The following is a 25,021-nucleotide window of genomic DNA, read 5'->3' as shown; positions in this document are numbered from 1 at the left end:
AAGGCTCCCTCCTAGGAGGGACCCGGTGTCGCACCTCTTGAACAAAGGTGATAACCAAAGAATTAGACGCCACAGGGCGTTGAAAAAGAACGGCCAGCACAGAAATCTGACCCTTAATCACGGCCAACACCAAACGCTGGTCCACACCCGTTTGAAGGAAAGACAACACCCTAGACACCGAGTATGAGCGAGGGGAAAACCCCCTGGACTCACACCAGGCAAAATAGGCCTTCCAAGTACGGTAGTAAACCTTCCCCGAAGAAGTCTTTCTAGCGTTGATCAAAGTGTGAATGACCTCCGGGGAGAGACCCCTATCCCTCAGGACCTCGGTTTCAACAGCCAGGCCGTCAAAGCCAGCGACTGTAAAGCAGGATGGAATATCGGTCCTTGAGACAGAAGATCTTCTCGAAGAGGCAGACGCCACGGAGCGTCGACCGCCAGATTCACGAGGTCTGCGTACCAAGACCGGCGAGGCCAGTCTGGCGCCACCAGAATCACTGTGAGCGGTTCCGAGGACAACCTGCGAAGGAATCTGGATAGTAACTGAATCGGTGGGAATGCATACATCAGTCGATACTGATGCCACGGAGCCACTAACGCGTCCGACGCGTCTGCCCGAGGATCGCGCGTCCTTGCCACGAACCTTCCCACCTTGTTGTTCAGACGAGACGCGAACAGGTCCACATCTGGAAGACCCCACTTCGCGCACAACATCTGGAAGACATCCGGGTGGAGTGACCATTCCCCCTGGTTCAAGGTCTGGCGACTCAGATAATCCGCCTGCCAGTTCTCCACCCCCGGAATGTGAACCGCCGTGATCGCCGGGACGTGCGTCTCGGGCCCAAGACAGAATGTCGGCCACCTCCCGAGCCGCTCGGGCACTCCTGGTGCCCCCTTGGTGGTTGATGTAGGCCACCGCTGTGGCATTGTCCGTCTGCACCCGAACCGGATGGCCCTGAAGCCTGTCCGTCCAACGTCGAAGGCAGAGATTTATCGCCAGCAATTCCAGAATGTTTATCGGAAGGGAGGATTCCCCCTCCGACCAAGTACCCTGGGTGGACAGAACGCCCAGAACACCACCCCAGCCCGACAGGCTGGCGTCCGTGGTAATCACCGTCCACGAAAGAGGACGAAAAGACTTGCCCCCCGACACCGCCGGGGACTGTAGCCACCACAGAAGATCCCTTCTGGTGCGGGGACTCAACGAGATCTGAAGATCCAGAGATTGTGGTCGCCCGTCCCACCTGGACAGGATCTCCGCTTGGAGACCCCTCGTGTGAAACTGGGCAAAGGGGATCGCCTCGAAAGCCGAGACCATCAATCCCAGACACCTCATGCCCGTCCGGAGGGACGAGCACGGAACGTCCCGGAGGGACCTTACTTCTTCCTGAAGTGTCCTGATCTTGGCTTCCGGCAGGAAGACCTTCGCCTGAACAGAGTCCAGGATCATTCCCAGGTAGGGAAGACGAACCGACGGGCACAGCGTCGATTTTGGAAAGTTTATCGTCCAACCAAACTCCTGTAGAGTTTGCATCGTGATGGACAGGTCTTTTACCAGACCCTGACTGGTCGCAGACCGAACCAGAATGTCGTCCAGATACCCCAGGACCGAGATGCCCTGGGCTCTCAATAAAGCCAGAACCGGTGCAAGCACCTTGGTGAACACCCGCGGAGCCGAAGCGAGACCAAAAGGCAGCGCCACGAATTGGTAATGATCCTCCGCAATGGCGAATCGAAGGTACCTCTGGTGACCCTCGAAAATGGGAATGTGAAGGTACGCATCCTTCAAATCGATGGATGCCATGAATTCTCCCGGAACTAGAGCAGCCACCACCGAGCGCAGGGATTCCATGCGGAACTTGCGAACCCGCACAAAGCGGTTCAGAGCTTTTAAGTCCAGAATAGGACGTACCTTGCCCTCCCTTTTGGGCACAGTGAACAGATTTGAATAAAACCCCCGAAATCTGTCCCGATGAGGCACCGGAACCACCACTCCCTGAGCCCGCAGGTCCCGCACCGCCAGGTGCAGATCTCGCAAACGCTCCAGAGACAGTTGAAGATTTGAGGGAAAAAATCTGCTCGCCGGCCCAGAGAGAAACTCGATCTTGTAACCGGACCGAACGATCTCCTGAACCCACCTGTCCCGAACGCGGGCCAGCCAGGGTTGAAGAAAACCGAGCAAACGTCCCCCCACCCCAGAACTGGGTGAGGGCGCCCCTTCAGGCCGCATTGTTATGGGCAGCGGACCCGGACTGGCCGGACTTCTGCTTACCTGTCCACGGCTTCTTTTGGGAGCCTTGAACTTTGAAGGGTTTGCCCTTATAGTGCGACCGAAAGGCACGAAAGGACCCCTGAGAGGGTCTAAACGAAGCATGCTTCTTACCTTGAGCACCCTTAGCCTTGTGAGACTGGGGCAAGAGCGTGCTCTTACCCCCAGAGATCCCCTTTATCAGTGTATCCAAGGAGTTGCCAAAAAGGCGAGATCCCGTATAGGGCAGATTAGCTAAAGTTTTGCGAGAAGATTGGTCCACAGACCAACATTTCAGCCAAATCAAGCGGCGTGTCAACACCGCCACGCTGTGCACACGTGCAGCCAAAAGGGATATCTAAGTCCGCATCACACAAATACATGACACCCTGATGAATTTGATCCACCATAGCTAACGTCGTTGGCGGGGCAGAATCAGCCACCAGGACGCGCCTGAGCACCTGCGTCCAATCTGCGACAGCCTGAGCTGCCATAAGGGAAGCAAAAATAGCTTTTAGCATGGAACCGGTAACCGAGTAAGTATGGCGGGCAAGAGACTCCAGTCTCCTGTCCGTGGGATCCCGGAACACCGGGGTATCCTCTGCCGGAATCGCAGTAGATTTATTCAAAACCGCCACCGCGTGACTTACCGGAAGCGGCACACACCAACGTTCATCAGTGGCGGGTGTGAAGGGGGTAACGCAGCTTGAACCTACTTGGCACAGCAAAAGGCTTCTTTATATTGCGCCATTGTTCACTAACAGCGCGCTGAAAATCCTCAGTGCAAGGAAAAACCTGCGATGATTTGCGTCTCCGCTGCGTCCCATAAGAGGCCAGGACGGCAGGAGGACATGGTTCATCCTGCAAATGCAGCGTTTGTTTGATAGAAGCAACCAATTCATCCATGATTGCAAGCTCTTCAGACGAGCCGGGGGGGAATCATCAACCCCTTCAACCTCTGCCTCCCCTTCCGACCCTACAAAGTCCAGGGACGAATGGGACCCCGATAAGGGGACCCCAGCCATAGCAGCCCCATCACCATCACCCTCTGAATCAGAGGAAATTGAAACTCTGGGCCGTTTCGTGGATTGAGCAGCCACAAGCATCTGCACCTGAGCAGCTAGGTTAGCCACAATGGTAGCCAAATCGCCCCCCTCGGGGGAAGCAGCAGACCCTTGGCCCCCCACTAAAGTGGGAGGAAATTTGCTTTCCTGAGAATCCATGCCCCAAAATTTTTCAGGAAAAAAAGGGGTACTGCCCCTTTAAGAGCGCGGCGAGCGTAGCCCCCCGCACACACACAGCACACACCGACCCCCACAGGGAAAAGTACAAGAACCTAGGCAAGGAATACAGGAATAAGGAAGGTAAACCTGGAGAGATCCCTCAGGCTGCTGCATCGATCGCTGGTCTCAGGGCAAAGGAAGTGATGTAATACAGACCGCTCCTATAAAGCCTATGGAAGGCTCCACAAACATGGCCGCCGGTGGGGGACTGCAAAGGCAGAGCATGCAGCGCTGACATGTGGCCTGAGCGATCGCCGCCAAAATGCCGGCGCTTGGCGCCAAAAACACCGCTCTCCACATGCAGTAATGGCCATCATATGCTAAGAATAAAAAAAAAAATGGCGGACCGCAGCAGCGGCCGCCGCATATATGCATAAACATGTCTCACAGCATGCCCCACAGCATACAGCATGTCACAAAGAAAAAATACACCGCTTGCAACACAGCACAGTGCAGGACAGCCCCCCTCCTTGCAGCCCACAGAAGGCAGCAAACCAGCCAGGGAGCCCAATAGTGTGTACAGGAAGGCAGGGTTACACAGTCCCAGACTGACACCTACTAAACAGACAGGTCCCCACACAGAGTACACTTACCTTCTGACTGGCGTGGGGAGCCCGCCCAAGCGATCAAGCCGCTGCACAAAGGACAGGGAGAGTCACAGCCAGGACGCAGTAGAACTGCGGTGCGAAACCACATGGCGTCCAGTGATGTAGCCACCTCACCGCAGCATCCCTGCAGCGAACAGGGATGGGTCGTTCACACATGCCAGGAAAAAACCTGACTGAACGCTCGATGGCAGGCTGGGAAGCCACTGGCCCACACAACCTGCGACCAGGGGGGCCAGCCCGAGACCCAGCCCGCACGATCCTCTTCATCAGAAGAACTAACTAATGCTGAAGAAATTAACAGCTAAGTAAAGAGAGAGAAAAAAAACTCAAATAAAATCAAAAAAGAAGATAAAGGCTGAGACAAAAAGCCCCAGCACAGAAACAGCCTATACTCCTGATAGCTAGACAATGAAACTGAGGTATGGATACAGGAAGCAGGAGGGTATTGACTGAGGGGACCACCCCCCGGGGGTGGGATATGCTAAAAGCTTTAATATTGACATATTCTGTTGCCTAGCTACTCCTACGGAGCAAAGGTCAATAACCCCATAGTGACGAATATGGAGAGGCGGCGACTGTCGGAGGACGTAAGAGAAAATTGTTTGTGCTTCAAGTTAAGTCATTTCTTCACTAGGCAAAATGTTCTTATCCTGAAAAATAGAAAACCAATGCAGCCAGCACTTTAGGGGACAAGTTAGCTACAATATATTATAGGGTTTTAATATATAATTTTTACATGGTTACAACTTGGACTAATGTAGGTGTTGTCAAAGTAATTATTTAGAACCAGGCCATTTTAATCTCTTTGGTTATCACTATATCTACTTCAAAGGATCCTCTCTATAGATATCCAATGAGGATGGCTATCTGTCCAGGAATGCATAATTTGCCCAGGCTATGGTGGTGCATACCTAATGTTCCCCCCAAAAAAGGCTATGACTTGCCATACTTAATGTTTCGACCAAAAGGAGGGGATGAGTTATGCACGCTAGGGAGGGGATGAGTTATGCCAGCCTTTTTTAACCAGTTGGTGCCTTGACAAAATGCCTAAAAATTGCCCCAAAATTGTATACAAGCTGGTGGGTGGATGAAACCTGCCTTAGTAACACAAAGCCCCAGGTTTTCTTTGTGCACCATTACAACCACCTAGCAGTCAACCTCCTAACACCAAATGACATTATCAGTTGATAAAGAGGATATCAGTTGCCTGCATATCATCCTTGTTTGACCCTCCCTTGACTCTCTCCATCAGCTTTGGGGTATCATTAGCTAAGTGATGGAGAAAAACTGAGGGAGAAGAGAAACACTGGAATACTAGTCTGTACTAGTTTGCAACGGTGTATTTGCTTTTGAAGAATAAATCCCCTCTAATGTTGGGTGTCCTATATGTATTGATGTTGCTGCATTATGTAAAACTATTAGAACAGTTTTTACATTTTAGAATGGGGCATCTCGAGACTGTCCAGAATTTTTGAGGGTGCCTTGAGATTGCCCATAATTTTAAAGGGTGCCTTGACTGAAAAAACAAAAGAAATAATTCCCCTAGGGTATGGGACTTTAATGGCAATAACCAGACCTTGAGTAGTGAGTGTATTTCAGCAAATGTATTATTATACAAACAAGTTATGAAAATTCATTTCAAAAAAACAATTTATAAACAACACAAAAATAGCTAGTGGCCATATGTTACGTCTCTTGGACTGGAGGTGGCGGAGACTTCCAAAGATGACCAGACGCGTTTCGGTCAATCGCCTTTTTCAACAGTCAGATAGGAACAGATCTCAGACTAAGGGTACGAAAGATAGCAATCAGTAACAAACAATGATGATTTATCAACCATATCTACATAGAAAGTTGTACAGCGAAAAATACAAAGTGTTTACTGCAACATAGCTATAGTTTCAGTATATTTGTTAACAATACAAGTGTTGTATGCCTAGATACGTACCACATAAAATAGTCCTAGACGGGTAAGGCCACAATTATTAAAAACAGGCGGGTTACACCTGCATCCTAAAGAACTGCTGTGCTCTTGACAAAATCACCTAGCACTCTGCCACGGACGGTAGAGAATATGCAAAAAACTTTTCCACAGTAAGGAGAAAGGCAGAGGGACACAGAGGTCAGCAGGGGCTGTAAAACAGCGTAAAGTGGTTACACAGCAGGGATGGCCGCGCCTAGCCAAAAGCCTCCCACAAGGATCCCAGGGATCAGTCCAAGAAGGAGACGTCTAAAAGAAAAAGAGGGGGAGGAATGAAAGATGTCTATCTTGATATGAAAAAAGGGGGACAGAGTGACTCCACAGTGGATAATTGTCAACTGTAAGGATACGTACTGTATTGTATATATCACCCTATTGAAATCCCAATGGATATAGATTGTGTAGGAGTATTATGGTTGAAGAGTCCCTGTAAAGAGAATCCATTGGAAAAAACCAAATGTTGAGTGAATTAGATGCATATTCAACCAACCAACAAAGATGTATAATTAGGAGTGTCAGGGATACAGTAAGCCTCCAGGTGGAAAAGATAGTGAATATCCAAGGTGTATGACGTTCAAAGAATGATGCAAACAAAAAGACAAGCAAAAGGGCGCACCGACCTAGCGCATTATCTTCAATATAGGCTTTATTAATTGAAACAAAAAAATGGCTACTCACAAACGTAGGTGAAAATCGATCACATCAAACTCATGCACTTGAGTATCAGAAGTAGTCCATACAGATGTCCATAGTCTCATTAGGATGGTGGTTTATTCACCACATTTTTTTGGGTTCAAAGAATGATCCCTGTCCACCGTGAATATGGAAAGTTAGTAAAAATCACAAAGGATAAGAAAAAGTGTATAAGCAAAAAAGCCTGAAAGTAGGATAATGTGGAAAAGGGGAGAACCCAAGTAGTGCATTAGTATAGACATCTAAAAGATAAAAATGCCTAGTATTGCCCACTGGGCAAGAGAAAGGAGGAAAGCATAGGAGCTAAAGCGGTAATAGATCCAAACAAAATGTCCTGTGAGCGGACTGTGGGCGATAGCATACGTCATCTGCCTTGTTACCTTACCTGAGTATCGAGTAGGAGGGTGTGTAATGGCGGCCTGCACTCAAAGATGAGTGCGTCCGCCACATAAAGACACCGGCGCACGCGCAGAGCACGGATGGTCTCCGCCTTTGGGCGTGTGTATGGACCAATAGGGTTCCTCCGTGTCCAGAGCGCACGGTACCGCCAATGCCAGTCGCGACGTGCGTTCCGGGCACGCCAGAGCACGTCATACGGCCAGCAGAGACCGTCAAATGACGTAGCTAGGAAGCCAGTAGGGGGCGGAGTCGCCCCTTTGTGCGCCGGAGGGAGCCTAGAGAGGCAACAGCAGGGCACATCCCGCTGGAAAAGCACAAGCTTGAAACAAGAAACACTTTGCTTACAGTAGTTTTAATGATGGCAAATGTTTACAAAGATCATTACATAAACATTGGCACAAAAAAGTGCAAGATACAGGACCCTTTACTTATAAAAGTGACAGTAATTTAAATAATACGCAAATGCAAAAGTCAACGTAGAAGGACTGAGTCTAGCACATAAGAGAAGGGCCAGCTAATCAGAGAGTCTCAAATCGCATCGGATCAGATGTGTTTGGCAAGGGGACACAAACGTCTATCAATACAACCTAATTATTCCGTGAAGGTCAAAAAGATGGGATTTAAGATAAGGCATAGCCAGAATCTCATCCATATTTTTCGCATATTAGTTGTCAAACCGATTGATGGATGTAAATTTTCCAACCATGCAGTTTTTTGTTTGTTCTTACAAAAAATGGCAGGATAGCTTATTGTAAGTCCCATATTGTACCTATAAAGCCATCCCTTTGTGCGCTGGGGAAATATGCATCTAATTCACGCAACATTTGTTTTTTTCCAATGGATTCTCTTTACAGGGACTCTTCAACCATAATACTCCTACACAATCAATATCCATTGGGATTTCAATAGGGTGATATATACAATACAGTACGTATCCTTACAGTTGACAATTATCCACTGTGGAGACACTCTGTCCCCCTTTTGTCATATCAGGATAGACATCTTTCATTCCTCCCCCTCTTTTTCTTTTAGACGCCTCCTTCTTGGACTGATCCCTGGGATCCTTGTGGGAGCCTTTTGGCTAGGCGCGGCCATCCCTGCTGTGTAACCACTTTACGCTGTTTTACAGCCCCTGCTGACCTCTGTGTCCCTCTGCCTTTCTCCTTACTGTGGAAAAGTTTTTTGCATATTCTCTACCGTGGCAAAGTGCTAGGTGATTTTGAAAAGAGCACAGCAGTTCTTTAGGATGCAGGTGTAACCCGCCTGTTTTTAATAATTGTGGCCTTACCCGTCTAGGACTGTTTTATGTGGTACGTATCTAGACATACAACACTTGTATTGTTAACAAATGCAGTAAACACTTTGTATTTTTCGCTGTACAACTTTCTATGCAGATATGGTTGATAAATCATCATTGTTTGTTACTGATTGCTATCTTTCGTACCCTTAGTCTGAGATCTGTTCCCATCTGACTGTTGAAAAAGGCGATTGACCGAAACGCGTCTGGTCATCTTTGGAAGTCTCCGCCACCTCCAGTCCAAGAGACGTAACATATGGCCACTAGCTATTTTTGTGTTGTTTATAAATTGTTTTTTTGAAATGAATTTTCATAACTTGTTTGTATAATAATACATTTGCTGAAATACACTCAATACTCAAGGTCTGGTTATTGCCATTAAAGTCCCATACCCTAGGGCCGGGGTCCTCAATAGGCGGAATCCGGGCCGCCTCCGGACCCACACGGACTTAAATCGAATCAGAATTGAGAGGATCGGAAGGATCGGAGTGGCTGTGTCCAACACTGGCAGCGCTGCATGTTTACAAAAAGCCGAGTACTTCTTCTTACCCGGCGGAGAGGATGTCCTACAAAGTCCCGCCTCCTGGGCCGGCTCTTACCTATGATAGACAGAACACTGGTGCTCGGCTTTTTGTAATCATGCAGCGCTGCCAGTGTAAAACACAGCCCCTCCAATCCTCTCAATTCTAACCCCCCCCCCCCTACCGCTGATGACAGAAGGAAGCAGACCGCTTCGGCGGTCCAGATTTATGGGGGTACGCACACTGGTCAATCTGCATTAATGGGGGCACGCACACTGGTCAATCTGCATTAATGGGGGCACGCACACTGGTCAATCTGCATTAATGGGGGCACGCACACTGGTCAATCTGCATTAATGGGGGCACGCATAATGGTCGCTCTGCATTAATGGGGGCACGCACAATGGTCGCTCTGCATTAATGGGGGCACGCACAATGGTCGCTCTGCATTAATGGGGGCACGCACACTGGTCGCTCTGCATTAATGGGGGCACGCACACTGGTCGCTCTGCATTAATGGGGGCACACACACTGGTCAATCTGCATTAATGGGGGCACGCACACTGGTCAATCTGCATTAATGGGGGCACGCACATGGTCGCTCTGCATTAATGAGGGCACGCACATGGTCGCTCTGCATTAATGGGGGCACGCACACTGGTCGCTCTGCATTAATGGGGGCACGCACATGGTCGCTCTGCATTAATGGGGGCACGCACACTGGTCGCTCTGCATTAATGGGGGCACGCACACTGGTCGCTCTGCATTAATGGGGGCATGCACATGGTCGCTCTGCATTAATGGGGGCACGCACATGGTCGCTCTGCATTAATGGGGGCATGCACACTGGTCGCTCTGCATTAATGGGGGCACGCACATGGTCGCGCTGCATTAATGGGGGCACGCACACTGGTCGCTCTGCATTAATGGGGGCACGCACACTGGTCGCTCTGCATTAATGGGGGCACGCACATGGTCGCTCTGCATTAATGGGGGCACGCACATGGTCGCTCTGCATTAATGGGGGCATGCACATGGTCGCTCTGCATTAATGGGGGCACGTACACTGGTCGCTCTGCATTAATGGGGGCACGCACCTGGTCGCTCTGCATTAATGGGGGCACGCACGCTGATCACTCTGCATTGGATGGGGGCAAGTTTTGGGGAATGCCTTTTTTTGTTGTTGGCGTTCTGTATTTGGAATTTGACGGTCACTTTTCCGGACCTCAGACTGAATGGAAAATTTGTAAGTGGACCTTTCAAGTTTACATTTGAGTACCCCTGCCCTAGGGGAATTTTTTCTTTTGTTCTATTACCCAGGGATGTTGACAATACCCAGTCTAACCACTGGATCCGAATCAATTTTCTCTTGACTGAAAAAGGTTGAGAAACACTGAGTTATGCTAAATACAAGGGATGGGGAAACTGTCCAATCCTGGATGAGATGCGCCAGATTTGAGTAGATAGATCAGATAGCTACACCAATCCAGATGGCAAGTCTATAAGAGATAGCTCTATATTAGGTTAGGTCTTGGTGGAGACAAGCGAGAGAAGATCTGCAGATCGTCATAGGAGCCTCCATGCTACACAGCTGGTAAATACCAGACATCTCTTTGGCAATTACATGTACACATGCTTGTTTTGTGTTCTCTGAATGGTGGCTGTGCCCATCGTGTGACCTCCTGTGTTTAATAAGCAGAAGTACAGCTGCTCAGCAATGGATCTGGAAGCTAACAGCAATCACTGTAGTAGCGGTGCCTACTACATGGATTTCATGCTTTTACAGGGAAACCACAGGTATGGCACATACATACTTACAATGATCCCAGCTGCACCAATGTAAAAATTGCCATACCTGGAATTCGGCTTCAGGTAGATCCAAATGCAACGATCTGAACATGTATATTTTTGCCCAACATTGTCCACTCTCCTAAAACCAATGATATTTACACAAGTATACATAGAGCTATTAAGGCATTTCCTCTTTGAAGCCTCATGGTTAATGTGTATCCCCCTTGAAAATGTTACGTGGCGTGTAACGAAAACACGGCAGAGGCGGGGCCTAGTGACATCAGCGCGCACATCTAGGAAGCTTTAATCCTGTGTATTTGCTGCTAACACAACAACCAAGCGATCCTTAAGGGAGCTGCACCCCCTAAATGTGCTTATGTCTATGATCGAAGTGCACTGGCTTTAGTACACCCACAAATGTGAGTTTTTACTTTTAAATTGTTTTTATTAAAGTTTTTTTTAAAAAATAGATTCAGCACTATGCTGGTCCTTTCCACTCCACTTTGAGCGCTTCTGCCCATTACCATTTCTTACTGCCAGAGATCACTGAAAGCACCAATAGAGGACTTAAGGCTCGTACACACTATAAGAAAATTGGAAGAACATTTTCGTCAAAAGAATTTCCGTACGATTTTCATATAGTGTGTACACAACTTTCTACAGCCGATGTACAAATTTTCGTTCATTGGTTCCAATTTGCTGTGAAACAATGGACCGTCGTTTGCCCAATTTTCTTATAGTGTGTACCCCACTTTAGCCATCCACCAGAAGATACATATACCCCTTAAATGGGAAAGCGCATGGTGATCTGTATTAGGTCCAGAGTGGAGGTGAGAGCATACGAGTGAAGGTGGAGGGACACTGAAGGGGTTTGCTTGCTAGCACAGTACTTAACATATTCCAGTTGACTTTTCTTTTTTTTTAATGCCACATGTAGATTTAGGATACCGGCTTATACGCAAGATATTCTTCACTTAAGGACACGAATATCACAGTGGTGGCTTATTGCATTTGTTTATCACCATTATGTTTATTTGTGTTAAGTGACTGTTTATTTTATCTTCTCATATCTCTAAGGCCCCGTTCACATTGCAGCGACCCGACTTTGCCGGGCGACCTCATAGGTCGCGGCGCGCTGCTCGCCCCGCGACCTCGGAGCGGCCGGCACGGACTTCATAACATTGAAGTCTATGCAGGTCGCTCCGGGTCGCCCCAAAGAAGCTCCGGACCCTTTTTCTAAGTCGGAGCGACTTGTGTCGCTCCTATTAGAATGGGTCCATAGCTTCTGTATGGCAGGCGACCTACGGCAACCTGTGAGGCGACCAGGTTGCCTCACAGGTCGCCCCAGTGTGAACGGGGGCTTATATATAAGGCCTCATGTACACTGCTACTTGTAAACGCACGTTTTGGAGCAGTTGGGCGTTTTTTTCAGAAGCCCCTGAACCCTCCTCTATGTTGTTATCTTATCTGTCCATGTACACTGGGTCGTTTACAGTCATTTACAGGCAGTTGAGCTCAGTGTCGTTTTTTGGAAAGCAATTATTTGCGTTCAGGATGTTCAGAACATGTGTTTTTGCGTTTCAAACGCAAAACGCGACCGAATGCGATCACCAGCATTTAACGCTTGCGTTTTTCCTGTTTAAAGGGGAATGATTTTTTGACCTCTAAAAACGGATCTGAGCGCAAATGCCCGCTAAATGCCGCTAAACGCGGCTGCAAACGCGACACAACGGACGTTTTAAAAGTCCTTTACATAGCTGTCAAATTCCAGCATTCAAAGGACTTTTTAAAACGTCCCGTGTACATGTAGCCTAATAGAGGATTCACATAGAGTATTGAGAACATTTTTTTCAAGTTTATAACTAATTGTGGGGGGGCTATACCATCACTAGTAATCATTTTTCACTTTTCAGCCTGGGGGTCACACTATTGCGGGAACCAGCGTGATACATCGCATCTCCCTCATAGGCAGTTCACACTGCACTCTGCAAACCGCTGTCAATACAAAATTAATGACACCGCCAGATCGGTTCGCAGATCGCAGTGCGAACTGCAAATTTGGACAGGAATCAGATCGCATGGGCATCGCGGGGAAAAAAAAAAGTTTCCTGCAGCATTTTCGTGCGAATGCATTACGAGTTCAGCCATATAAACTTTATGGCTAAATTCGCATCGCACAGACATCGCATTGCAATAGTGTGAACCCAGGCTCAGCGTGTATTTATGCCTTCCATTCTGCAGCAGACTGAACGCAAACTCCTAAGACAAGTTTGCTAGCATACCTGAAATGCACTTTAGTTTTCAGAAACTAATTTATCAAACAAAAAAAAAAAATAAAAACAGGAACTTTAATATTATAAGCCAGTAACTCAAACGATATGAAATTAGACAGACAAGTAGAATGACTAAATGCCATAATATACAGGAAGTTTTCCTCCAAAATGTTTTACAGATAAGATGAGAAACACATTTTTTTTTTTAACAGTGAGAACAACTTTCCAAGCACCCAATGTATAGCAAAACCATGTTAAAGACCAATTCTGAGCACAAGAAAAAAATAAAAATAAATAAAATCTACCCTTGCAGTGATTAGCACCCCTACAACCCCACACTTCAAGGGTTAAATTCTTGATTTTTGCCTAGGGGTATAGTAGTAGGAGTATTACTTAACTTTAAGTGCTCTCAGTGAAGGTTGCACTCCTGCCTTCTCCACATACAGTGCAGGGGTAACAGCCCTACATCGTACGTGATGACGTTAAAGGGACACCTACAGCCCCAAGCACTGGAAGGGGGAGAGGGCACCAGGGTAGGGTAAGCAATGCAGCCTTCTCGTGTCTCCCTAGACCTTAGGCTACATTCACATCTTGGCGTTGCTATTTACAGTCGTTTTTTCAGGCGTTTTTAGGTTGATAAATGACCAATGGAAAAAAATAAAAATGCCTGTAATCTGCCCAAAAAGACTTTTTTGAGAGTTGGGCGTTTTGCCTAAAACGTCAAAACACTCAGATGTAAACTGGGGCCATTGAAATGAATAGGATTTGTCTTGTTGGAGCGTTTTTTGAGCTGATCCTAGAGAAGAAAAACGTCCAAAAAATGCCCCAAAACGCCTTCATGTGAATTTAGCCTAAAGAATATAACCCTTGCAGGGCAGGGGGCCCCACTGCAAGGGTTTTTTTCTTGGATCCCATACAGCTACATCTGTAATCTGGAATACGTTCTGCACATATTAGAACATTACACGTGTACATTAAATACACATATGCTCCCTTACCCACGAACAGTTCCGGTCTCATGATAGTTGACTTGGATGAACTTCCCAAAGCGACTTGAATTATTGTTCTGAGATGTTTTAGCATTTCCAAAAGCCTGAAAGACATCATCAAAGTAATGACAAAATAAGGCAGGAGTTAAGAGGGGTACAAATAAAATGTCTGAAAAATCAGATGTTCCTGTGCTCACAATGACAGCCACTTACCAAAATACAAATGGATTTTTTTTTTTATTGTGTCACATCCAAAACAAACTGCAATTAGTGACATTTCAACCCTAGCTGGCTTTTATCAAATTATATAAATATACAACTAAAAAATAAATAAAAATAAATAAAAAAATCACATTTGATTGAAATGTCATTATTTACCATCTTGGCATTGAGCTGCTGCAATCTCTGACTGCTGCTATGGTGGAACTGGTGCATGGCCTATTGACCATCAGTGACTGCTGTCATTGTCCATTCTCTACATACATTGACTTGAAAAAGTATTCACACCCCTTGACATTTTCCACACTTTCGTCATGATACAACCAAAAACATAAATGTACTTTATTGGGATTTTATGTGATAGACCAACACACAGTGGCACATAATTATGAAGTGGAAGGAAAAGGATAAGACCCCGTTCAGACAGGGGCGATGCGACTTGCTGGGGCGACCTGTGAAGTCGCGGTGCACGTCTCAGCGTGACATGCACGGACTTCATATCATTGAAGTCAATGCAAGTCGCCTCCAGGTCGCCCCAAAGTAGTACAGGACCCTTTTTCTAAGTCGGAGCGACTTGTGTCACTCCTATTAGAACGGGTCCTGTGCTAATCAATGGCAGACGACCCACCGCGACTTGTCAGGTGACCAAGTCGCCTGACAAGTCGCGCTAGTGTGAATGGGGTCTAAATGGTTTTCAAAATGTTTTTACAAATATCTGAAAGTGTGGCGTGCATTTGTATTCAGCCCTCATTACTCGGATACCGCTAACTAAAATCCTGTGCAGTGGTTCACAACTCCTGTCCTCAGGACCCACTAACAGGCCAGATTTGAAGTATTACCTTGGGGAGATGAAGACTAGAATACTGCAATCACTGAACACCAAATTATATCACCTGTGATGTATTTCAGTAATCTTGCAAACCTGGCCTGTTAGGGAGTCCTGAGGACTGGAGTTGAGAACCACTGATCTAGTGGAACCAACCGCCTTCAGAAATCACCTAATTAGTAAATAGAGTCCACCTGTGTGTAATTTAATCTCAGTATAAATACAGCTGTTCTGTGAAACCCTCAGAGGTTTGTTAGAGATCCTTAGTGAGCAAACAGCATCATGAAGGCCAAGGAACACACACCAGGACAGGGCAGGGATAAAGTTGTGAAGAAGGGTTAGGTTATAAAAAAATATCCCAAGCTTTGATCATCTCATGAAGCACTGTTCAATCCATCATTCGAAAATGGAAGAAAGTATGGCACAACTGCAAACCTACCAAGACATGGCCGTCCACCTAGACTGGCAGGCCGGATAAAGGAGAGCATTAATCAGAGCAGCAGCCAAGAGGCCCATGGTAACTCTGGAGGAACTGCAGAGATCTACAGCTCAGGTGGGAAAAACATTTTTATTCTAAATTTCATTTTACAAAGAATTGTGTCAAAAAACTCACCATGCTGCTTACTAAATACCTCAGACTGTCAACTTTCTAAAATGGGTTATTTGGGGGAATTTGTACTGTCCTGGCAAGAAATGAGATCAGTACATCAGGATTGATCGATTTTCAGATAAATGCCGACTGGGAGAATCTCCATCGGTAACACTACCATATAAAGTGGTACACCCTGATAGGGCATTCTAGAACCGAAGACAGGGGTGAAAGGTGGGAAAGAGGAGTAAAGTGTGCAGAAGATCCACGCTTAATTCTATTTTAAACTGTTTGTAAATGATCACCTTGTAAATCACTTTAAGCATGGTGACCAATCACAAAAACACATAAATAGAACTGGAAAATAGAAACAACTGGTGGTCCCCTTCTTACTTTGCAGAAATATCTACAGGAGCATTTTAAGCATTACAAGCTGAGCTCCAAGGAAAGAAAAAAATCCTTCCTTAAAGTGGGGCGGCCCCTGCACTACAGAGTTGAATGCTTATTTACATCTAAGGGTCTAAGAAAAGCACTTTTTTTACCCGAACTTCCAGTCCTGCAGGCTCCTCCGCACTGTAAGACTGGCCCCTGCGGCCCCTTCTCCCCTGCACACTCCAGTGATCTAGAGTCTTCTGATGTCATCAACTGGACACGAGTATGCCAAGGAACAGTCCACAGCTGGAGCATGGAGGAGCATCGTCTGCTGGGGCTAATGCCAAGGAACAGTCCACAGCTGGAGCATGGAGGAGCATTGTCTGCTGGGGCTAATGCCAAGGAACAGTCCACAGCTGGAGCATGGAGGAGCATCGTCTGCTGGGGCTAATGCCAAGGAACAGTCCACAGCTGGAGCATGGGGAGCATCGTCTGCTGGGGCTAATGCCAAGGAACAGTCCACAGCTGGAGCATGGAGGAGCATCGTCTGCTTGGGCTAATGCCAAGGAATAGTCCACAGCTGGAGCATGGAGGAGCATCGTCTGCTGGGGCTAATGCCAGGGAACAGTCCACAGCTGGAGCATGGGGAGCATCGTCTGCTGGGGCTAATGCCAAGGAACAGTCCACAGCTGGAGCATGGAGGAGCATCGTCTGCTTGGGCTAATGCCAAGGAATAGTCCACAGCTCGAGCATGGAGGAGCATCGTCTGCTGGTGCTAATGCCAAGGAACAGTCCACAGCTGGAGCATGGGGGGCATCGTCTGCTGGGGCTAATGACAAGGAACAGTCCAAAGCTGGAGCATGGAGGAGCATCGTCTGCTGGGGCTAATGCCAAGGAACAGTCCACAGCTGGAGCATGGAGGAGCATTGTCTGCTAGGGCTAATGCCAAGGAACAGTCCACAGCTGGAGCATGGAGGAGCATCGTCTGCTGGGGCTAATGCCAAGGAACAGTCCACAGCTGGAGCATGGAGGAGCATCGTCTGCTTGGGCTAATGCCAAGGAATAGTCCACAGCTCGAGCATGGAGGAGCATCGTCTGCTGGCGCTAATGCCAAGGAACAGTCCAGAGCTGGAGCATGGAGGAGCATCGTCTGCTGGGGCTAATGCCAAGGAACAGTCCACAGCTGGAGCATGGAGGAGCATCATCTGCTTGGGCTAATGCCAAGGAATAGTCCACAGCTCGAGCATGGAGGAGCATCGTCTGCTGGCGCTAATGCCAAGGAACAGTCCACAGCTGGAGCATGGGGGGCATCGTCTGCTGGGGCTAATGCCAAGGAACAGTCCACAGCTGGAGCATGGGGAGCATCGTCTGCTGGGGCTAATGCCAAGGAACAGTCCACAGCTGGAGCATGGAGGAGCATCGTCTGCTTGGGCTAATGCCAAGGAACAGTCCACAGCTGGAGCATGGAGGAGCATGGAGGAGCATCGTCTGCTGGGGCTATTGCCAAGGAACAGTCCACAGCTGGAGCATGGAGGAGCATCGTCTGCTGGGGCTAAGGACCAGTTAAAGCGGTAGTAAAGTAAAAAATAAAAATAAAAATGGGATTTTTGTACTTTCTGTAAAATCCATTTCTCTGATTTCATCGACAGACACAGCGCTCCATAATATATTAAAATATATCAAAGGTACAGCGCTAATGAGTGCCAAACATCAATATCACAGTGCAAATAAGTAAAATAAAGTGCATACAGATGATCAAGGTGTCAATATGCAAATTAATCATAAAGAGAACAAATGAATGTCCAAAATATATCAGTCCATTGTATATCTACCTCCGCCTTGTGCAAAATATAACCAGAAAAAGGTCCTTGAAAAGGCACTTGAAAGTAGGGTGCTTAATTAAGCGAAGCCAAGGAATATTGCCTGTAGAGGAGAGATCCTTATCCCTTAGGGGAACTGCTCACTTAGACCTGGTGGTAAAACATGGGTCTAAGTTTAAGGTGTGAGGCCATCTTTGGGTGGTGGTGGAAGAAGCACAAGCACTTTCAAGCACCTTTTTCTGGTTATATTTTGCACAAGGCGGAGGAAGCTATACAATGGACTGATATATTTTAGACATTCTATTTGCACTTTATGATTAGTTTGCACATTGACACCTTGATCATTTGTATGCACTTTATTTTACTTAATTTGCACAGTGATATTGATGTTTGGCACTCATTAGCACTGTACCTTTGATATATTTTGATTTTTTACTTTGCAGTGATAAGCTTTGTTGGTATAGCAGCTGCCCGTTATCTGATTGATATTGCTTTATTATTATTAGTTACGCTGATTTATACATTTTTCTCATACTGGGTTATATTGCCTCCTTCAGAAGTAGGACTAGGCAGAACAAAAACACCTGGCTACGCCCATGAAACGTCCTCAGCTGGTATATAACCCCCCTCTCTTCTCTAGGTAATCAGTTTAGTAGCAAGCAGTATTAGAAGAATCAAAAACTTTTTAGAGGGGTGGGTGCTGGGTCCGTCGATGGACTCAGAGAAATAGATTTTATAGTAAGCACAAAAATCCAAATTTTCTCTTTTGTTCATCGACGGGCACAGCGATCCATAAATCATAACTAGTGGGACGTCCACTAAAATGGAAAATGAGGGGTGAGGAAAATAACCCAAGGCTAAACATAAGAGCCCTAAGCACCAGCTAAAAAAATAAAAATGTAAAGAAAAACAACCCTCAACAGGGAACAACCCCTCTTAAACAGCAGCCTGCAAAACTTTGCGGCCAAAAAAAGCATCTGCATATGCCAAAGTATCTACTTTGTAGAATTTTGTGAACGTATGCACAGAGGACCAAGTGGCCGCCTTGCAAACTTGAGATATTGATGTTTGAGGACAGAATACCCAAGAAGTACTCAGCGCCCAAGTAGAATGTGCCATGACAGGGAGAGGAGGAATCTAACCTTTAATAGAATAGATCCGAGTTACCATCCTTTGTCTGATCCATTGGAGATGGTAGCCGAAAAAGCGACCAGCACTTTCCTTGGTCCGTCCGTAACCACAAACAGCGAGTCTGACCTCGGAAAGGACTCTGTAGCTGCCAGATACATCCGAATTGCATGAACCACATCCAAGGTATGCAAAGCAAATTCCTTGGGATTACCCGGCTTGGGACACAAGGAAGGCAACACAATGTCCTCATTCAAATAGAAGTCAGAGACAACTTTTGGCAGGAATGATGGACAGGGACGAAGAACCACTTTCTCCCTTTGGACCACTCAATAGAGACTAAGACAGGATAGTGCCGCCAAGTTCGATACCCTGCGGGCCAATGTAACAGCCACCAAAAATGCCACCCTCTGGGACAACGTAGGCAAGAGAATCTCCCGGATATTCTCAAATGGAGGTTTCTGGAGAACCAAGAGCGCGAAGTTTAAATCCCACGACAGCACAAGAGACTGTACAGATGGAGCCACATGTTGAACCCCCTAAATAAAAAGGTATGAACTAAAGAGTGCATGGCTAGGAGTCACTGAAAGAAGATTGCCAAGGCAGACATCTGGCCCTTGATGGTACTCGAGGCCAACTTCTGCTCAACGCCCCATTGAAGAAAGGCTAAGATCCGAGCCACAGAAAAGGAGCGAGGATGAGGGCCAATCGACTCACACCACGAAATGTATGCTTTCCACGTACAATGGTATATTTTGCTGGAAGACAACTTCCTCATCCTTACCATAGTAGAGATCACTGATCCAGACAAACCTCTATCCCTCAGTACCTGGTTTTCAATAGCTAAGCCATTAAAACCAGCGACTGTAAAGCAGGATGGTAGATCAGCCCTGGGGACAGTTGGTCTTCTGACGGGTAGCCCCCAAGGCACGTTTAAGGCCAGCAGACTGACTGGAAGACCCTCGCCCTTGATTTCTCACAGGAATCTTGAGCCAAGGATGATACTGGCCTTACTGTGCCCCTAGGACGTATGCAGCATTTACCAGATTAACCCGTGACCTCGCCACAAACCTCCTGTGGAGCAGAAACGAGCTGCAAGCAGGACTGTGCAAACAGAACTGTCTTGAAGGTGGATACCCCAGACTCAGAACCTGTATGCAAGTGGGGAGAGAGAACTGTCTGTGTGACAGCAGCCAGTGAATCATAACCTGTGGTTCCTGAAGATTGTCCAGAGGAAGGACAACCCTAGTCAGAATTAGAATCAGACCTAGGTAATTCAATTCCCTGGACAGGGATAGGGGGGACCTTAGGTAGTTCGGACGCCACCTGAACCTTTGCAAAAACTTAATGCACACAAAGAGACAAGAGACTCCAGACCAAAAAAAACCTGAAAAGGACAAAAAAATTTGCCCCCCTTTTTTGGTACCCACAAAAGAAACATTTTGTGAATCCCCTTGACGCTCACGAAGGAGGTCCACAGGGCTAGAAACCAGCTAAGATGTCCCCCCACCCCAGTAATGGGTGAGGGCAGACCTTCATGCTGAGGGGTATTGTCTGCGGGTCCGGAGAAGCCAGCTATAAGCTTACCAGACCAAGGTTGCTTGAAACCACCCTGCAAAGGCTTCAAAGATCTATTTCCCTTATTCTCAGTCCTGGGGGAGCACAAATAATTTTCTATAGGCTGAGAAGGAGGGTCCTTGTCTGCGACGAGGCTCCTTCCCTTTCCTAGACTGTGGCGGGAATGTACTTTTCCCCCCGCGAGACTCTTAATGATGTCTTTCAGAGTAGCCCCAAAGAGGCGATCGCCTTGAAAGGGCAGATCAATGAGAGCTTTCTTAGAGGCTTGGTCTGCAGACCAATTCTTAAACCACAGCACGCGCCTAATCACCACCGCTGAAACAAAAAGCTTAGACAGCACAGGAGCTGTATCCAAAGCTGCATCACAAATAAACTGCAGCCCCTGGACCAACTTGTCCGCTAAATCAACATAAGCAGCAGGAACTTGCTCACCCCCCCAGGCCCTGGCGCAAAAGCTTAGCCCATTCAGTTAGGGTCTGAGACACCAGGGCTGAGGCCAAGACTGGCCGCAATGCCGACGCAGCCATAGTAAACATGCTGTGTGCCACAGCCTCCGCTTTCCTGTCAGCTGTGTCTTTAAAGGATGGGGATTCCTCTACTGGGATCATGGTTGCTTTATTCAAGCTTGAAACAGGAGGGTCCACTACTGGTGGACTAGTCCACTTTTTTTAAAGTTACCCTTCAAAAGGGTAACGTACTGCAAAACGTTTGGGGACCACAGGGGGTAACTTTGGTTGCTCTCATTCCTTACAGGTAAACCTATGAAAATAAGGCACATAAGGAAACACCTTTGGAGTGCGAGGTGACTTATGCGTACCAAAAGACAGAGCCAAGTCTGTGGCTACATTAGCAGCACCCTCGATTTTTAAAGTCTCATGCACTGCAGTATAAGTGAGTCCACCAGCACTTTTTCATTCATTGCTGCGAACATGGAGGAATCGGATGGATCTGGGGGTGTGATATTAAGCCCCCCTGGATGGGCCGCGTCCACTGTGGCATCAGGCTCTGAATCAGATGAGACAGACTAAGCAGGGGAAGGCAGGGGACGCTTCCTCCTGGGCCTTAGCCAACAAGCTACTTCCATCGGGATACTAAGGACTGCAGGATCGCCGTCAGGGCAACCATGGGAAGCTGGGGTTCCGAGGGACCTGCCACCTTCATGCGGGGGTCAGTAGAAGGGATGTGACCCTGAGGCTCCATAAATCTACCTGGGCTTCCCCTGTGTTGGTAGATGTATCTTTCCATGACTAAGGTGATCCCCATGTGTAGTACCCATGAGGCTACTGTCGGCAGTGAGATCGATTTCCATCCCAACAGGATGAGTTTACGAGCTTGGAATAGTGCTCTAGAGAATGCTATTCTAACCATCTCCTCTGGGATAACCTCCTCCAGCACTCCCAAGATACAATGAATTGGGTCTAAGGGGACGGTCGTCTGGAACCCTTGATTAGGTGTCCCAAGTATCGCACTCCCAATTCAGATGGAGCTTTGGGCATCTCCAAAGTAGATGGATGAGATCACCCTGGTGTTGCCCACATCTTCCACAAAGGGGATCTGGCCGATCAGTGATTTTTAAATGGGACTGTGACATTGCAGCGGACAAATCTGACGTTATGTGACACTTTTTGGGGACCAGTGACAACAATACAGTGATCAGTGCACAGTCACTGTACTAATGACACTGGCAGGGAAGGGGTTATCAGGTGCGATCAAAGGGTTAAGTGTGCTCCTAGAGAATGATTACTAACTGTGGGGGGGGGGGGGGTGTCGCCTAACTGGAGGAAGACAGATCTGTGTCTGAGAAACACAAGATTTCCATCTTCCTCTCTGAGAGAACATTGATCTGTCTTGTTTACTCAGGCAGACCGCTGTTCTGCCTTTCCTTCGAACAATCGGCGAGTCCCGGCGGACATCACGTCCGCTGGAACCGCTGATTGGCTCTTGCTGTGTCCAATTCACAGCAGAAATGGATCGCCAGCGGCATGCGCGCCCCAGAGCACAACCTGACGTACAGGTACGTCGGTTCAAGCAGAAGGACCGCCCTGCCGCAGTATATCTGCATGGGCGGTCCTCAAGTGGTTAATGTTGCTTTAAGCAGGAGGATTTATTTAATTCTCTGTGTATCACCTGAGACTTGTCACTTCACTGGGTATATGGAAGGGTTTACCACCACTTTATAAAGGAATTGTAAAGGCTCCCTTTTTTTAAATAAAAAAGGGGTTTATACTTACCCGCTCTGTGCTCTGGTATTGTGGCCCCTTACCTTTTCCTCTGGGGTCCCCCCAAATGCTGTCCACTCTTTCTCTTCTCTGAGTGCCCCCACAGCAAGCTGCTTGATATGGCGGCACACGTGCTGCGTCCACTAACACACACAAACACTACGGCCCCTCCCCCAGCTCCCTCCTTTCTGGTTTTGATTGGCAGGAGCAAGAGCCAAGGCTCAGTGGAGCAAACAACTAGTGAAAGGTTTTAACCTAAATGCAGGTTATGTAAAAGTAAAAAAACTTGACTTTAGAACCACTTTAACGTAAACCAAAAGGTAAAACTGTTTGAGCTTTGGATAGAGTGGAGATGGATTACAACACTTGTCAGGTTTTGTTCCTGTCTGTGTCCCCGTTAGGAAATCTCACATCCTTATCACACAAAGTGAAATAAAATCCCACATTTTGGGTTGTCACCAAAACCGTTGACAAACTCTTCCAATGGGAACTAGTGTTCTGGTGACAATCAGGAATTCCCTCACTCTGGAAGGATTTCCTTTCACTTCCTGTTTGGCTATGGGACAAGAATAGATGAAAAATCTCCCAAGTTGGGACACAGATGGCAATAAAAAAAAAAAACTTAACCCTCTGTTACTCTACCAAAAAACCTATAAAAAAAAAAAAAAAAAGTGCCTTTAGTTGTGCTTTATAATTAAAAAAAAATATTACAATTTCAGCGTAAGCCCAATTCAGTTGGAAGCCTTTCTCCGGCACGTTCTCTTATATACACAGCGTCTCGCTTAGTCCTTCATGTCACAAGTTCTTCACTTTCTTTTCACCTTTTATTCTCACTTGAGTCTCCAAGTCAAACACAAGCGTCACTTTCACACCCCTTCTCATGCTGATGAGGTAGCTCTTCTTGCTAAACAAACACACTGAGGGTTTTATTATCATCCACTGAGCAAGTGACCATCAGAAGAACATTTCTAGTGGCTTCACACAAGGTGTATGAATCCATACAAGGAAATGCTAAGAATTTTTGATTTAAGAGTTGTGCATGGAAACCGAATTGTTCTATGGGAGCAAGTAGATGGCATAGCTCAATTACTTAGGGCCTTCAGCCTGAAAGAGACCCTGTCACAAAAACAAAGCACAAAAAAAAAAATCAAGTACTGAAAATACTTATTGGCAGCGTTTTTCTTTTCTGCAAAGTCATAGCCCTCTCCTCTGTGAGCATCTAATTACTGTCTATACTGACCAAGCTCCTCTGTGCCTCCCTTCACCTAACCTTTGCTCTCTAGGTTCACACCTTCCCGTTTTTTCCCCCCAGATTTCGATAAGCGCCCGGCCCGCAGACCTCCACAGCACTGACCAGGGTTGTGGGGAAGAGGCCCTTGTCCTAAGGGTCTGGTATAGATTTGAGGGTGCTGATGGGTTGGGGGGCCCACGCCATTTTGTTTTACTATTTTTTTTTTTTTTTACATTGAGCTTTAGCTTACCAGCTCGCTCCTTAACCGCTTGCCGACCGCCGTACAACTATTTACTGCGGCGGTCAGCTAGCGACGTAGCCCTACGTCGCTTTGCTTGTGAGGCTCTAAGGAGCAAACGCGCACCGCCGGAGGCGCGCTCCCGCTCCCGCGCAGTCACGAACCCCCCCGCGCGTGTGCCCGGCAGACCCGATGTCCGCCGGGCACTCGCGATCTTCCGTTACACCGGAAGAAAGGCAGGCGGCTAATGTAAACAAAGCCACCTGTCATTCTTCCCTGTGTAAGAATGGAGATCACACGGTTCTACTATGTAGGACCGTCGATCTCTGTTCTTACACTAGTAGCCACAGCCAATCACAGTTAGAAACACGCCCCTAGGGACACACTTAACCCCTCCCTCTCCAATAAAGTTAACTCCTTCACTGCCAGTGTCATTTTTACAGTAACAGTGCATATGTATAGCACTGATTACTGTAGTAATGTCACTGGTAACCCCAAAAGTGTCAAAAATGTCAGTCAAGGGTCCGATCTGTCCGCCGCAATGTCGCAGTCCCCCCCAAAAAAAAAAAAATCGCAGATCGCCGCCATTACGCGTTAAAAAAAAAAACAACAAAAATGACAAAAATCTTTCCCTTTGTTAGTAAACGCAATAACTTTTGCGCAAACCAATCAAAATACGCTTTTTGCGATTTTTTTTTACCAAACATATGGTAAAAAA

General features: G+C 47.1%; 1 protein-coding gene across 4 annotated transcripts in view; it reads right to left on the bottom strand.

The window, feature by feature from the left end:
• MYO9A (myosin IXA) overlaps nt 1-25,021 on the bottom strand; it is a 225,862-nt gene that overhangs the window by 124,194 nt on the left and 76,647 nt on the right. For all 4 annotated transcript variants that reach the window (XM_082257060.1, XM_082257061.1, XM_082257063.1 and 1 more), the window contains exon 3: nt 14,093-14,187. In XM_082257060.1, coding sequence (XP_082113186.1) covers nt 14,093-14,187 — 95 coding nt within the window. The remainder of the gene's footprint in view (nt 1-14,092; nt 14,188-25,021) is intronic.

The sequence above is a fragment of the Pelophylax lessonae genome (genome assembly GCF_965119305.1).
Source record: "Pelophylax lessonae genome assembly, chromosome: 4".
NCBI lineage: Eukaryota > Metazoa > Chordata > Amphibia > Anura > Ranidae > Pelophylax > Pelophylax lessonae.
Note: the sequence above shows the minus strand (reverse complement) of the source record. Positions and strands in the feature narration are given on the sequence as shown.